The 16,758-nt window shown below is 41.6% G+C and overlaps 2 protein-coding genes across 2 annotated transcripts; both read right to left on the reverse strand.

The window, feature by feature from the left end:
* Nucleotides 1-426: 426 nt before the first annotated feature.
* On the reverse strand, nt 427-1,332 carry LOC113261488 (mitochondrial ornithine transporter 2). Its single transcript, XM_026507602.3, has one exon. It carries the CDS (start codon nt 1,330-1,332, stop codon nt 427-429), a length of 906 nt encoding a protein of 301 aa, XP_026363387.1.
* Nucleotides 1,333-9,998: 8,666 nt separating this feature from the next.
* On the reverse strand, nt 9,999-11,852 carry TAF7 (TATA-box binding protein associated factor 7). The gene has a single exon (XM_026508164.4). The coding sequence runs from the start codon at nt 11,573-11,575 to the stop codon at nt 10,526-10,528; it is 1,050 nt and encodes a 349-aa protein (XP_026363949.1). The 5' UTR covers nt 11,576-11,852; the 3' UTR covers nt 9,999-10,525.
* Nucleotides 11,853-16,758: the final 4,906 nt, after the last annotated feature.

Raw genomic sequence — 16,758 nt, forward strand, 5'->3', positions numbered from 1 at the left:
AGATTAAACATGAAACCAAACTGTTCACAACAGGTAACAACAGGTAACTCTGTCTTTCTGGTGATATGAGATTAAACATGAAACCAAACTGTTCACAACAGGTAACCAACTGCATGTGCATGTACAGGTTTATGCAAAAGCCGTGATATAATTACATTTGCCATTTCAGATCAGGGTCATAGGCCACCTGCTCACTATGTATATCCCACCAAACACAAGCACAGCCATCTTTCTGTTTTAATACAATTATGGGTAGAAATCATATGATGTAAAATACAAGTTCTTCTGTTAAGTTTAGAGTAGAAGTGAAGACAAAAAATTCCCATGAAGTAAAAAATAATTCCACATTGGTCCAGTACTCCATGAAACCTGAGATAAACTGCAGTCCTCTAATGCGTTCACTTGCATCCAGTTCACCAAGACACTTCAGTATGCTTCAAACTGGCTCATCATCATTCTCCTGCTATATTCATAAGCCAAAAATAGTGACCCATTGGCAGGGACTGCTCGAATCATAGTAGCTGTCAGTCCAGAATATAAGGCTGCTATTCCTTCATTTTTCACAATACTTATAAGAGTTCCCAGAAACCCAGCCTGTTTCCCAGACATGGAAAGAACCTGAATTCTGGATTTGATACAATCCACCGGGTATATGACAAGCCAAAGACAAATTCCAGCAATTCCACCACTTAACATCAAAGGGACAGGGCCTAGTTCATCTTTTGATCTCCCTGAGGCAAAAAATGATCTACTCAGTTCGTAGCCACCGAAGAAGAAGAAATAGCCTGGTACTTCTTGAAGGAGGGTGCTCGAGAGGCCTTGGTAGAAGCCCAAGGGGCCTTCCTTTCTAAGGATACTCTTCACGACGGACCAGATTGTATCTTGGCTTTTTGCTATTTTCCCTGACATCTCCATTTCGTACATGGTCTGTAGCCGGCACTTCACAAGCTCAGTGGGGCACAGGGCCAGCGCAGCAAACGCCGAGGCGAAGGAACCCGCAGTGGCCGTCTGCAGATCACTGAGCTTCGCCTGCTTGTCCAGTCCAACCACCTTCCTCACCAGCTCTTGGCAGAAGCCATAGCACATGAAGAGGACAGAGTTCTCGGCGACGTAGGCCATCAGCGCAGGGCCGGTTCCTTTGTAGAAGCCCCGCAGGCCCACTTGGGAGTACGTTTTCAGGCAGCAGTCGGTGAGGCCCTTGTACAGGCCGGGGAACGTCTGCATCTTCACTTTCACTGTGTCGAAAGGCTGCCCGGTCAGGACACATGCCGTGCCCCCCACCGCGCCTGCTGTCAGGTCGATGGCGGCTTGGATGGCAGGATTGGACTTCATGTTCTCACCCTCTCCTGCTGGGCTCTGTGGGAGGCAACTCTCTGGAGCTCAGCGCCGGTGTCTCACACCCAGCCGCCCATTCTCGACTCTCCCTCCTGGGCGGGAGAAGCCGCTTAACCCCACGCTAGGTCTCGGGCCCCCTCCGCGAACTGAAATAACCCACCGGCCGCCTGCTCGCGCTGGGCCCTCCAGGCGCCCTGCCGCCCGCCGCTCCCAGGCCAGGCCCCGCCCGCCGCCGCCCCCGCCCGGCCCTCGAGGCGCCCGCCGGGCCCGCCCCGGACTCCCGCTAAGGACACACCTGTTATTTCTTAAGTAGGCTCCACGCTGGAGCCCAGCGCCGGGCTTGAACTCACGACAGTGAGATGGCGACCTGAGCTGGGCTCCAGAGTCAATGCTTAACCGACTGAGCCACCCAGGCGCCCCGTAAGTACACACCTTTAATGAATTATAATACAGCGAATGAAAGCTAGTCGATAAATTCTTGCAACTACAGCGACTCTAGACGCCGCGCTTAACCGGCCGGGAAAGCAACGCTTTCCTTTTCGGCTGGACCCTAACCCCCCCCCCACGTGCCCTCTCCCCACGTTTCTTACTCGGCAAAACAAAAGGCGACAGGCTCCTCGTTCGTTGAGCCTGGAGTCAAAGGGTCAAATCTACAGAAACAGAAGTTTAAGATAGGGAAGGCGAACTACTGGTGGGGGGTGGTTTACATGACAATGGGTGGCCGCTTTTGATCAGAGAACCCTTGACGTCAGCAGGACAGGAATGGCAGGCCTGCAGCGGTGTGGGCCCCGCCGCGCCTTCCCGAGCCTGCTCTTCGCGCGCCCGGGGCCGCTGCGGGGAAGCCCGAGACCGGCAGATCCGCTCTGCCCTGCCGGCCGAGCTGGGGAATGGCTACTTTCGCGGCAACATCGCCAAGGATCCGGGGCTGGAGTCCTGGGAACGGGTGGCTCAGAGTCCCCACCATTTCTAGAGGTAGGACGTGGCGTTTTACAGTTGGCGTGGAAAACAGGTATTTATGTATTCGCTAAGAGAGTTGACAGAAAAGAGCTGCGTGGCTGCGGCGCTCTATACCGGCTTCAGTCTCGAGGTTCTTGAGGAGTCATAGAGCTTGATGCAGCAGCGGAAGATCGGGATATAAAAGACAACGGGCCTAGCTTCCAGGGCAAGGTGGGGTTTTGGACATTAGCTTGAGGATACCGTTGTCAGGACACGCTTTTTCCTTCCTGATAGATGCTCATAATCCCAGCGTTAGAACGAATTCTTTTAAGGTTTACATTCCAAGGCCGCGTCGGTATTTTACTTTGGGGGTAAAAATAAAATGGAGGGGGAGGAAATAGACTAAAATGATTCTCCCTTTGGAAAGCTTTCCTTGTCTGGTTATCTTTGCCTGTCAATTAATAGATAAAAGTGAGGCGCTGAAAAGCAGATAGTGTGTGGATAGTTGTCAACAGGTAGACTTCATTGTAGTAGATAGTGACCTGGCCTTTTCTTTGGAGAATGCCCAAATGTCAGTATTTGATTTCTTTTCTCTGAACCACATGGTTTCTTCAGAGAATAATCTTGAAATCTTAACTCTGTGTGGGTGTGTGTGTGGGAGATGTGTGGGTTGGATACTGATTTAATGAGATCAAGAGTGGGGGAAGAGGGGTGACATTACTGCAGTAAAGTATATAGATTTTCACATAATTTTCTTGTTCGATGTCATACATTCCTTTATCTGTGCCTGCTTTCTCTGAGTTTGAGCCTTCTTTGGTTCAGTTTACCAGGAAAATAAACGTATGTGGGATGGGGCAGGAAGAGCCATCCAAGGGAGGACTAGGGATCCTGGACATCTAACAGCTCTGAATATAATTCAATGAATCCCATATGTCCAGCTGCATACCTTTCTCTCTTCCTTGGAAACTTCTGCCTGCAAACACTGAGCCTCTCACAGGTTCTGTATCAAGTGGGTTTGTCTCTGCTTTGGCCTTCTGAAAATAGGTTGACATTTTCCACTCACTGTCTCATCTCTTATTCTTTTTAATCTTGAGGTTTTTTGTTATCTTGGTAAACTTTTTGACAGAGAAAAGAGCTATGTGAGAACACTGCCGTTTTACACTAGAAAAAGATTTTTAAATTCTTCATGTCATATTTGAGGGATTTAAAAAAATTCATTATACTTTTTTTAAGGTAAACTTTACCTCTAACTGGGGCTAGACCTCACCAGCCCAAGATCAAGGGTTGTTATGTTCTACTGACTGAGCCAGCCAGGTTGCCTGAGTAATGGATTTTTTTTTTGTTGTTTTGATATTACCCTCAGGAAAGTCAAGGAGAAAAAAGTATATTTTAATATTTATTATTGAGGCCTTATCAAGTTATCTATAAGTGTTTTCAATAGTTCAGCCACCACTGATTGTCAATTAATTACATCTGGTTCATTGTTTATTTAAAAAAACACACACTGAGTTTTTATAAACACAAGACATACAGGAAACTGCAATAAATCATAAATTGCTTTCGCATTAAGTTCATGCATATGTTTTGGAGAAGCCAAATTAATGATCCAGGCCAGGGATCACAAGGTATTAGTAGGGAAATGGTCTATACCTTCACTGAATTGCCAGACATAGTTGCATAAATAGTGGAGACAGAGATCAAGTTCCATGAACTTAACTAAACTGCTGGACTTGGAAAGAACAAATTCCATCATATAGTATATCACTGCCCAAGATAATAGGTAAGCAACTGAAACCATTTTTTTATTCTAACCAAAAGGATGATGCTTCTGTTTTTTTTTTTTGTTTTGTTTTGTTTTTAAAGATTTTATTTATTTATTTGACAGAGATAGAGACAGCCAGCGAGAGAGGGAACACAAGCAGGGGGAGTGGGAGAGGAAGAAGCAGGCTTCTAGCAGAGGAGCCAGATGTGAGGCTCGATCCCATAACGCCGGGATCACGCCCTGAGCCGAAGGCAGGGGCTTAACCGCTGTGCCACCCAGGCGCCCCATGCTTCTGTTTTAAATTGAAGCACTTCTTCCCAAGCATACATACCAGAAAATAATGGCAAACAATTTCCAGCTTTTCACTGAAGACCACTACACTTGACAAGATGAATGCCCAAATCACATGCTCCCTAGCAGTGAGACTGAACTGCCAGATAGGATTACCAGAGAAAGCAGGGTGTGAGCTAAGGCCTGAATGACAACAAGCCAAACAGGAGAATATCTGGAGACTGTTTCAGGAAAAGGGAACTTTACATGCTAAATACAACTCTGTGGTGAGAGGGAGATTGGCATTTGAAGTACAGAAAAACGTCCAGTATGATTACTGTGTAGTGAGCAGTCTTCCCAGTCTGTATTTTCACATAGAATTCTTACTGGGTAATAAAAGATAACTGGAGTTTAAGACACAGTCCTTCAAAGACATGAGTTGTCACAATTTGTCCAAATTTTCATCTCAAATAAAAATTTGATCTCCAAATTAAAAATGTCAGGCTTTATGACACCTAGGACTGAATGTAAAAATCCCACTTACCTAGTCTATAGATATAATGAAAATTGGATACTGATATGAATGTTTATTGCAGCATCTGGTATAATAAAAAGTTTAAAACGGGACAACCTGGGTGACCAGCAATAGGGGAGTAGATAAAATGTTTTTAAAAATCTGTATCATGGGACGCCTGGGTGGCTCAGTTTGTTAAGCATCTGCCTTTGGCTCAGGTTGAAATCCCAGTGTCCTGGGATCGAGCACTGCATCAGGCTCCCTGTTCGGCTGGGAGCCTGCTTCTCCCTCTGCCTGCTGCTCCCCCTGCTTGTGCTCTCTCTCTCTGACAAATAAAATCTAAAAAGAATAAAAATAAAAAAATAAAAATCTGTATCATGAACAGAAGCAGTAAATCTGCATATCTTGATAGGGAAGGATCTTTATATTTTTCAGTCATAACAATTTTTTAGAATTACCTACAACAAAATCATATATATTTTTTGCTTTACAAAACTACATAAACATATATAATTGTACACCAAATAAAGGCCTGGAATGATACATCCCAAAGTGTTAACAGTTTACTTTAGAAAATTGATGTGAAAGAGACTTTACTTTCTGTCTTTTGTAAAATCTCTGCACTGTTTAATATAGAAAGCTGTAGCCCAACTACACACCGTACTCATTAGCCAAGGGGAACTGTGAGAAAAGTGAGTCCTTTTGCTAACACAGGACTTCCTTTAAGGAAAATGGATCCCAATTTTCCTCAGTTTTTCTCTTTTGAAGTTTACATAAGAGATTAATTACTCGAATGGAGTTCTCGATATTAATACAAAACCAAACTATAAGTAAATCAAGTAAAAAACAGTTGTAGTTAGCTGAGTCAGTTTATGCTGCAGATATATTTGAAGTAAACTGTTTCTGCTGTAATTAGATTCTTTCATTTGAAATCAGCCACTTAAAATAGCTTTCTTTCAGTGCTTCTCCGTGCACAGTATGTATGTATTTCCATTCAGACATCCAGCCTGTGTGGCACCTGTTGATTTGGTTTTGATCTCCTGTCATTGCTGATAATCGAGACAACAGTTTAAAATTCTTCAGCTTGCGGGTATGTGATTGGGAGATAGTTTTCTTGTTTTTTGTTTTTGTTTTTTAAGATTTTATTTATTTGGCAGAGAGACAGCGAGCCATTGAGAGAGAGAGCAGAGGGAGAGGGAGCGGCAGGCTGAGGGAGAGGGAGAGGCAGGCTTCCTGCTGAGCAACAGGGGAATGGGGCTTGGTCCCAGGACTCTGGGATCACGAACCGAGCCTACGGCAGACGCTTGACCAGCTGAGCCGCGCAGGCGCCCCTGGAGTGTATTTTATACCGGTACCGTTTCTCAATTCGGACTAGCCGTGTTTCTAGTGCTCAGTAGCCACATGTGATGAGTGGCTGTGTCATTAGACAGCACAGCTCTAGGGAATAATTTTATCTACACACTCCACCTCTCTTCCTGCCTGCTTTATTCTCATGGACCTCCACACCCTGGAGCCGATGACTTTTGCCTCCCTCTTTTCTCTCTTTCCGTTTGTTGTCTTTCCTGCTACGGAGACTTGTTTCCAATTCCTTAATATTCTGGCCTGATTTCTTCTGTCTTACTTTCCTTTGAGGCTCATTGTTTTCCTCTCTACCCCATTTCAGCCTTTTCCCATAAGAGGTGCCGTGCTTTTTTTGTCTTGGTTGGGCATTTATTTGCAGTTACTTACTAATGATTATTTTCTTTGTCCCATCAGTTGAGTTAGACACTTTCCCCATTTTTTTTCATGTATCTTTCTTGACAGATCTCCAGGTTAATTTTAGAGTTAAACTGGAAAACTGGGATGCATAAATTTAGAGGTGTAGCACCCCTTTTGTTTCTGCCTTGATTTTTAAAATAGCATATATAGGGGCGCCTGGGTGGCACAGCGGTTAAGCGGCTGCCTTCGGCTCAGGGCGTGATCCCGGCGTTATGGGATCGAGCCCCACATCAGGCTCCTCCACTATGAGCCTGCTTCTTCCTCTCCCACTCCCCCTGCTTGTGTTCCCTCTCGCTGGCTGTCTCTATCTCTGTCAAATGAATAAATAAAATCTTAAAAAATAAAATAAAATAAAATAAAATAGCATATATAGCTACATACGTATTTTAGGATATAAGATTTCACTCTTAGTATTGCTTTGCCTCGTTGACTATTTTTGATAATTAGTTTTATATCTTTTCTATGTATTTTAGGGTTTCCATTAAACTGATGTAAAATTTTGTGTTCTTTTATATGAAAAATAAACATTTACAAAAAATAGCTTTCTTTATACTTTTCTTGTTGATAATTTTTTAATTCAAGTAATTATTTAATCCCTGTTATGTTCAGACACTAGTATTTTGCTTTTGTTGTTAATAACGCAGGTATCCTGCTTTTATTGTTAATTTACTAAATTTCAGGCATTGTTCCAAGTCCTTTATTTGTATCAACTCAATAGCTAAGAGCCAACAACTCAACAGTCTTGTGAGGTACAAGTGTTATCACCTTCATCTTGATGATGAGAACACCAAGGAAAACAGATTACGTTACTTGCGCAAGAGCACACAACTACTAGGTCATTCAGCTAGCATACCAACCCAGGCACTACATCTCTTGACCTTGAGATTTTAATCTCTTTACTATTCTTTAGTAAGTTTACAATGACTAACAAGCCAAATTGCCTATTCCTGGTGAATTTACAGCTTAGTGGGGGATGAGCCATAGGTAATTTCCACTTTTGTATGATAAATGCATAGACTATTTATCCCAGCAGGGGTGCCTGGTGGCTCTTTCAGTTAAGCACCTGCCTTCAGCTCAGGTCACGATCCTGGATCCAGCCCTGCGCTGGGCTCCCTGCTCACCAGGAAGCCTTCTTCTCCCTCTCCCCCTGCTTGTGCTGTCACTATGTCAAATAAATAAAATCTTAAAACAACAAACCAAAACACTATCCCTAGCATCCACTAGAGTACATGAGATTAGAATAGAAACTAAATGTTTTAGTTCAGTACTTCTTATCCAGTGTTTGGTACTGTATGGCACAATAAGTATTTGTGGAATAAAAGGGAAACAGAGCCTAGAAGCGAAGACATAATTGAGTTGCTCTAGATGGAGATCAAGAAAGCCTTGCTGGAGTTAGTGATAGTTTGAGAACTGAGGGTTAAATAGAATTTGGCCAAATCAAGAGGAAAATGTTCTTTCTACATGTGGACTGAAAATAAGCGAGAGAATGTGGTGAGATGAGGCTGAAAGGTAATCGGGGCATAATCTTGTGTCTTTTTAAAACTTAGTCCTGAAAGCAATTTTGTACCATTGAAGGGTTTTAAGCATGGGAATGACATGATGAAATTTAATCTTAGGAAGATCACTTTGATGGCCAAGTCAAAAACCGAAATGAGATGGTAAGAAAAAAAATTTATACACATACAACCAGTTAGAAAGTATTGCCATTTGCTAGGCAAGAGATAATAATGACTTGAACTAGGACAGTGGCAGGGGGATGAAGTAGTGATTGAAGAGCTATTTGGGAAAGTAGACTCAGTAGTCCAAGGGTGAGTAGTCAAAGGTTATGGCCTAAGCTTCTAGCTTCATTACCTGGGATGGGTGGTAGGGCCATTTATTTGCACTTAGTCATAAAATGAGGAAGAGCAGGTTTTCAAGGAAGAGGAGGAAATGAGAGGAGTTCCATTTTGAACATTTGGAGTTGAGTTGCCTGAGGGATACTTATAAGGGTTTCCAGTACACAGGAGAATATACTAAATCTGAACTCTGAAAGCATCAGGCTTAGAAATAAGGATTTGGGGGCGCCTGGGTAGCACAGTTGTTAAGTGTCTGCTTTCGGCTCAGGGCGTGATCCCAGCGTTATGGGATCGAGCCCCACATCAGGCTCCTCCGCTGTGAGCCTGCTTCTTCCTCTCCCACTCCCCCTGCTTGTGTTCCCTCTCTCGCTGGCTGTTTCTATCCTGTCGAATAAATAAATAAAATCTTTAAAAAAAGAAAAGAAAACTTGCTTCTTTATAATAATTTGCAAACATCAAGAGATAATCCAAAATTTTGACACTGAGAGAAACCTGAAGCCTCCATGTCCTGTACTGAAATCTTAGTAGTCTGACATTTTGGTAAAAGAGAAATGATCCAATAATGTGAAAGAAAAATGAAGTCTTGTGAGATCTCCAAACATTAACATGTATGATTTTAAACTTGAGAGGTCTGTACAATTTTAAAATTTCACCACTGCTATTTCCTGTCAAATACAAAATTAAGGTGGACTAATGTTTGCTTCATGAGGCCAATTCTCAAACCAACCTTTAATCCCAACCTGTCAGAGGTGAATTGCATGCAACTCTGCATTTGGTAATTTTTTTCAGTTTTCAAAAATAGCTCAGGTGGAAAGGCATTGGATTAGAATCTTAAGAACATATGAAAATTGTTAGGGGTGCCTGGGTGGCACAGCGGTTAAGCGCCTGCCTTTGGCTCAGGGCGTGATCCCAGCGTTCTGGGATCGAGCCCCACATCAGGCTCTTCAGCTATGAGCCTGCTTCTTCCTCTCCCACTCCCCCTGCTTGTGTTCCCTCTCTCGCTGGCTGTCTTTATCTCTGTCAAATAAATAAATAAAATCTTTAAAAAAAAAAAAAAAAAAAGAAAATTGTTAAAGAAAATTTGAAATATCCCACTGTAGCGATGACTTCCTTTTGAACAGTTTTGAGTAACTGGCATGGACATAACCACCTCAGTTCTGAGAATACTATTAAATAATGGATGGAATTGAAGTGGAAAATATTTAGAAATGTAATCAATCCAAACCAATGGGTTGGTTCAGTGAATAGTACTTGATATGATAGCCTTTGTTTCTACTGTATTAACCAGATGAATGTAGTTCTTAAAAAAAAAAAAAGGTAAAAATAGACCTTCATGTACAAAACTTAGGACAGTTTAGGTAGGTTCTGTACCTAGTATTTCTTAACCTGCAAATGAATCAGGTGGGTTGGAAACTTAAGGCACAGATATGACATTTCCCAATTTCTGTGACCCTACTGTGTTTTCTTAAAACCCAACATAACTGCTTCTTTCCCTTTAAACAGGATCAAATCACTGTTATTAAACCCCAAGAAACCACCTCACAAGAGGATCTGATATCCACTACCCCTAAAAAAGCAAGACACATAATGAGGTGAAAATTAGTAGCTTTTATTTATTGTGTTAAAACAGCTTTATGAAATGATTTGCAACCCTACATATATAAGAATGCTTTGAATAGCTGGGAAAATAGCTTCATGGGAAAACACGTAAACTAGCTTCACTGCCTGCACACTAGACTCTGCTTACTGATCTCAGATGGCATCACAGAGAAGCAGCAGCCACTTATGGCAAATGGAGAAACAGCAGCGAAGTCCTGTGGTGAAGCTGTGATTACTAAGGTTGAACTGTTTATTCCACTAATCCTACAATTTTCCTACAGTCACTTATCTGTCTATACATTCCTACTTCCTACAGGATAAACAGCAAAGTGGTTCTGACAGAAAATTAGATAGCAATTCACATGTATATTTGTAAGACACATTCAGTAGAACACAGTGGAGAAAATGAGAACTACTGCACAGTTGTATCTAGTCCAGGTGATGAAGCCAAAATTCTTCTTTCAATGCTGAGCAGTCTAAGGAATGAAATTAAGTATGAGAGCTCATCTCACTTTCTCACTTCTCTAGGAGTGATTCTAGCTCTTCTTGCAAAGAACTGAGCTGCTCCTTTTCTCGGTCTTCCTTTTGTTTGAGTTCATCCAGCACAGCCTGAAACCTGTTCTTGAGAGCCAGGTTTTCCACTTTCATAATGAGATCCTCCTGGCGTTTTGCTCTATCCTGGGTCTCTTGGAGTTTGCCTTTCATATTATCAATCTGTTTCTGAATTCCCATAACCAGCTGATTGGTTCCCTCATTTTCTTGGTGCTGTTCATCTGATTCATTCAGCTTGTCCTGTAGCTGTCTTTCCAGATCTTCCTCAGTGTCGATGATGTTTATATCTTCTTCATCTTGATGCTGAGTCTCATCCTCATCTTCACTGCTGCTGCTGAGGTCATTGAATATCTCCCGAAGCTCATCATGCTCTAATGAGTCATGGCCCTGCCTGTGACCAGACATTCCTGGAGAAGAGACATCAAGGCCTTGATTTTCTGTTTCTTTTGTTTCATCTTCAGCAATTATCTCCCAACGAGTACTCACAGCTTCAGCATCTGTACTCAGCAACCGCTTCACTTCCTTCTCCACATCTGGAGATTCAATATACTTCTTCTTTGCTGTCTTCCGGAACCTCCTCTTTCTGACATTTTTTAGAGGCAGAGTAATTCCATGGTTCCATATAAACTTTTTCTCTTTGTCCTTATCCTTTTTCTTGCTTGCTTTGGGATCAGTAGTAGCAACTGGTTCCTCCACAGGAGGATAGAGATCACCATCAACTGTGGAGACAAGCATCTGACATATATCAGCTGTCTTGTAAAACGTTTTTTTATCAATGGTTTTCAAGCTTTCCATGACACACGGCAGATCTACCAATTTTGAGGCCAGTGGGACCCGATCCACTCTGACGATTCCGTGACGTCCATCAGGGTGTAACTCAATTGTCAGTCTGTCCTTCAGGTTGACATGACCAGACTGTACTGCCCGCCTCACAGTAGAGGCATATTCCGGAGGGAGCCGTAAGATAAACTGGCTCTCTAGCTCGTGAGGAGCATCATCTTTGCTCTTACTCATCTTTATTTCTTTGAGACTCACTTCTCTAACAACCACTTGTTGCTCTAAAAGTTCCAGCTATTGCCAACAGTTAGAAAGACCAGTCTGTTACGAAATGAAATCCTTAATTACAAAAGGCTTTAAGCAGAACAGGAGCTAAGCGTCTATTTTGTCTTAGTTTTGAATTAAGGCCCAAGTCTTTAGAAATATGTTGTGACTGAATACCAGTCGTTAGGGACACTAATGAGTTAGGTCCACTTAAATCTATTAGCTGCAATGCAAGTTCCGACCTCTAGATGCCGCTGCCGGACAATGCAGACGGAGCTAGCTAGCAGGAAAGCAAATGGCGGCTTCTGCGGAATGATTTTCGACACAAAAAGAAAGGCCCAGCAGACACTCCCAATCCACAATCTCTCCCGGAACAAAGGTATTTAAAAAGCAGGACTCAGTGAGCTTTCTTCGCCTTGGGTACTTACAATCCGGTGACGATTATAAACCCAGCTTCTCCGAACAAGAGCGAGCGGAAAAGAAAGCCACTCCGAGCAAGGCGGCCGGGAGCCGAGCGTCTCCTTCTTTATTCCTTTGTTCTTCCCGGGTCTTAGGAAAGTGATCCGCTACCGATTATCAACGAAATGCCGAGGACGGGCAGTGCGAGATCTCGCCGAGATCCGCAGCTTGCAGCGCCAGACTCCGCAGCTCCGCAGCTCTCACTCCGGAACTGCAGACCCAGCGGAGAAGAAAGCACTACGTCACACCGCCGGGCGGGAAAAGCGGCTATGAGTGACAGCACGAGTAAAGCGGAAGTGCGGGGGTGTCCCAGCGCGCGCAGGCGCAATCACGGTATCCGGGGACTTGTCCTCTCGCGTGAATTTGACTTAACGCGAGAAAAAGATAATGTTTCTTAAAGAGCTATTGGTTTGAAAATATTTAAAGGCAATGCTTGCGCGAAAGACGTGAACTCCGGAGTTCACCTTTCCTGCTCCGCTAAGCCAGAACTTTTACCGGTCGCCGTGGGTTCGGATAGCTCCTAGGCTTCTGAGTGATTGCCGGAGATAGGGCACCCGTGCGGAAAGCGTCTTTGCCTTTGGAAACATCTCGGATGCTCCCCACGGTATATCCAAATCTGGAGCAGATACAAGAAAGTATAGTTAACCATATAGTGGATTGTAAAGTACCCAAATCAGTGGAGTGAGAAGTTCATGCTGACCACTCTATAATTCTAAGTATGTTTTGTTGATTATGAAAATGCCCTAAGGGGACCCATACCTTAGGGACTTTCTGTTTTGAAGGACCGCAAGGGAACATGGGTGATTCCTCTTTTTAATATATTTGACGTAGATAGAAATGTAAACAGACAAGTTGAATGTTCTTCTGGAGGCACATACTCGTTTAGGACAGTTGTCCGATGAATGGTCTGATTGAAGTGGAATAAAATTGAAGTATTACCCCCTATCACGCTTTTGCCTGTAATTTTTAAGTTAGGAATTTTTTTTCATTCCACGTCTACCATTTTGAAACTGTTTAATGATTGTCTCTTCTATGGGTAGTGAGGTATTCATTTGCATGTTTTGTGGTATTTAGTCCTAAGTATGTAACAGTTTCCACTTGCACCTATTCATTTCCATTCATTTTTTTAATAGGATCAGTTTGGTAAAGCATCAAGGTCATTAAAATTTTATTTCTATCTTCTAAAATGTGAACTGCATATAAATTTAAGAGAACTCTCCTAAAATGTGATTAATACTTTCAAAATTCGCTTTATTTGTTTAGGCACTATCTCTCTTGCCCCAGATTGGAAGCTCTGTGATAATGAAGAGTTTTTGGTTTCCCTGTTTATTGTGTCCCAGTGTCTAGTACCAAAACCTGGGAGACACACAAAAAATATTTGCTAATTGAATGAAACAGTTGGTCCATGACATAAAATATGACATAAATGTAGTCTAATTCCCAAAATTTGTGAGAGAAGCTACATTCTATGTCACCTTAAAATGATATAGATTTACTTTATATATGTTTTCTCTCTAGCTAAGGGCAGTGCCAATTGTGAGTGGGGAGGTTTGCTAAAAGTGTGTGTGAATGTGTCTTCTTTGGTTTAGGTAGACTGTGGTAAGTGTATCATGGGAGGAAATTAAAATGATCTGACACCAGTTTGGGTTTTTTTGTTAAGTTTGAGGGAGAAATTACATTCTTCCGGATAACTACATTAGTTTTCTTTGTTCTATAATATGTTGAAAAGTGTTAGCTGATTTAACTATAATTTCCAGGGTCATCTATTTTCTCTTGTTGAAGGTGAACTTTTTTCACTGTGCTGTGCCTTAATTATACCTGGTTTTACTTATTTCATACATATAAAAGGATATCTGCTGGCCTCTGCATAGTACTTTATTTAACCATATAAAATGTAAGGATATGCCTATAAATGAAAATAATCCAAATATTGCTTTGCTTTTTAATTGCCTGGGTTTTATGATGCTCAAATATCCTTGTCACAGAAAGTAACTTAAGATAAATTCTATGTAATTCTAATCTGCCAAAATTATGATATAGTTTGGTTACTAACCTTTAAATGGAATATTGTGAGAGATAATTAAAAGGATTAACTGGTTTCCCCTAAAGTAACTACCTCCTTCAATCCTGAAACATATTTTCTGCTTTTGAACTTAACATATTTTGTAGATGCTGTTTTTCTGAGGGAAAATTACATTGATCCTACCACATCACCCGTCACCCTAATGTCTGTTGGTAAATCCAGGTTTTTTTAAAAATCAAGTCCATTAGGCATACAGAAACACTATAAATTGACGAAGGAATTATACTTCTCTGGTTGTTCCATGAAATACCTGTGATACTAGCAAAACAAAGATTTAGGGAGAGCAAAAAATTCCCCAGTGAGATAACAAGTCCTCCAAAGACTTGCTTCCTATAATAAAGGAGTATCACAATCAGGCTAATGCTGTATGTTTGAAAATTCCCTTTAATACACTTTTAATAAACTTTTAAGTTTCTTATATTATGAAGATTAAAAAATTATGAATGGTAGAAGTAGCCCTGTTTATATTTTAGAGATCAAAAATTATAGGGGTGAGGAAATTGCAGACACCCAAAAAAAGTACGCTTACGTACTGGTATATCATTATATAAACAGTAAAAAACAGGTTATCAGGGGTGCCTCCCTGGCTCAGGTACGGCATGTGACTCTTGATTTGGGGGTTTTAAGTTTGAGTCCCATGTTGTGTAAGGAGATTACTTAAAAATAAAATCTTAAAGGGGCTCCTGGCTGGTTCAGTTGGAGGAGCATCCAACTCTTGATCTCAGGGTCATGAGTTTGAGCCCCACACTGGGTATAGAGAGAGATTACTTAAATAAGTAAAACAAAACAAAAAAATGAAATCTTAAAAAAAAACCCAGATTAGCTAAAATGTAGCAGTCTCCTGTATCAAGTAGAATGTTTTTTTAAGATTTTATTTATTTATTTGAGAGAAAGAGAGATAGAGAGCAAGCATGAGCTGGGGGAGGGGGAGGGAGCCCGATGCAGGGCTCAATGTCAGGGTCCCAGAATCATGACCTGAGCTAAAGGCAGACGCTTAACCAACTGAGCCACCGAGGCACCCCAAGCAGGATGTTTTCTATAGAAAAAAAGACCAACTTAATTTATACTGATTTAAACAATTAGAAAAACTAATATTTTAAAAACCAGATAGTCTAGAGCAGTTCTGTCCAATAGAAATATATTGTGAGCCACAGATTAAAGCCACTGATGTGATCTTAAATTATCTAGTAAACACATTAAAGTGGTAAAAATAAACATGAAATTAATTTCAATAATTTTATTTACCTTAATCCAAACTATCATTTCCACATATAATCAATGTAGTAGTTATTAATGATATATTTTACATTCTTATTTTGTACTAAATCTTCAAAACCTGGTGCGTATTTTACACTTACAGCACGTCTCAATTTGGACTAGCCATATTTCAAATGCCCAGGGGCCACATGTAACTGGTGGTTACTGTATTGGACAGTGTCATTCAAGTATGGCTCCTTCTAGGCATGATAGAATCATGACCTGGCACAAATTGTTTTTCTCTTCCTAATTTTGGAGAACGATCATTTATTTATACTTTTTCTGTTATTCTTGCAGCTTTGCCCTCATCTTGTAAACTTCTAAAGTCTGCGGTCACAAGAAATCTGCCAGCAGTAACCAGGGAACTTCCTTCCTTGTCTGTGGTAAGTTCAGAGAGTGCCTCCCCAACCAAAGTTCATCTTTCAAGCTGATTGGACCAATTTGGGTCATGTACCTATCCCTGGCACAATAATAGTCACCAGGAGAATACCCTGAGCCATACCATTTTCAGTATGGTGGGGAGGAGGTGACATTTGGTAATGTCTGGAGACATTTTTGATTGTCACAACTATGGTAGTGGGTCTAGTGTGTAGAGGCCAGGAATGCTGCTAAGTATCCTACAGTACACAGAACAGCCTTCTTCCCCACAACAAAGAGGTATCTGGCTCAAAATAATACATGGTTGAGTCATTAAGTTTGTATTCCTAAGTAAACACTGACAAGAGAAATGAGACTATCATTATTGGCTTAGCTCTATCAGAACCTATTACAATTATGAATAGGTTTAGCTTCCCATTTCAGAGGATGGGCCTCTAAACTAAAAAAGAAAATGTCAGAAGAGAGCAAAGGGCATGGATAACTGTTTTAGTCCATTTGAGCTACTGTAACAAAATACCATAAACTGAGTAGTTTCTAAACAACAGAAATTTATTTCTTAGTTCTGGGGCCTGAGAAGTTGGAGATAAAGGTGCCAGCAGATCTGGTGTTTGGGTGAGGGCAAGCTTCTGGGTTCGTAAACAGTCTTTTTACTGTAACCTCACATGGTGGAAGGGGTGAGGGGGTTTTCTGCAGCCTCTTTTACAAAGCACTAATGCCATTCATGAGGACTGCACCCTCATGACCTAATCACCTCCCCAAAGCCCTACCTCCAAATACCATCACACTGGGGATTGGGTTTCAACACAAGAATTTTAAGGGGACACAAATACCAGTCTATATAAGCTACCAGTAGTATCAATGAAAGAGCTGATTATTTGGGGGGGGGAGGTTATAATGGTATATGTGTAATTCCAAAAAAGATACAAGTGGACAATAAGGACACGAAAAGATGCTCAACATCACTAATTGTTAGGGAAAT

The sequence above is a fragment of the Ursus arctos genome, unplaced genomic scaffold (genome assembly GCF_023065955.2).
Source record: "Ursus arctos isolate Adak ecotype North America unplaced genomic scaffold, UrsArc2.0 scaffold_5, whole genome shotgun sequence".
Lineage (NCBI taxonomy): Eukaryota > Metazoa > Chordata > Mammalia > Carnivora > Ursidae > Ursus > Ursus arctos.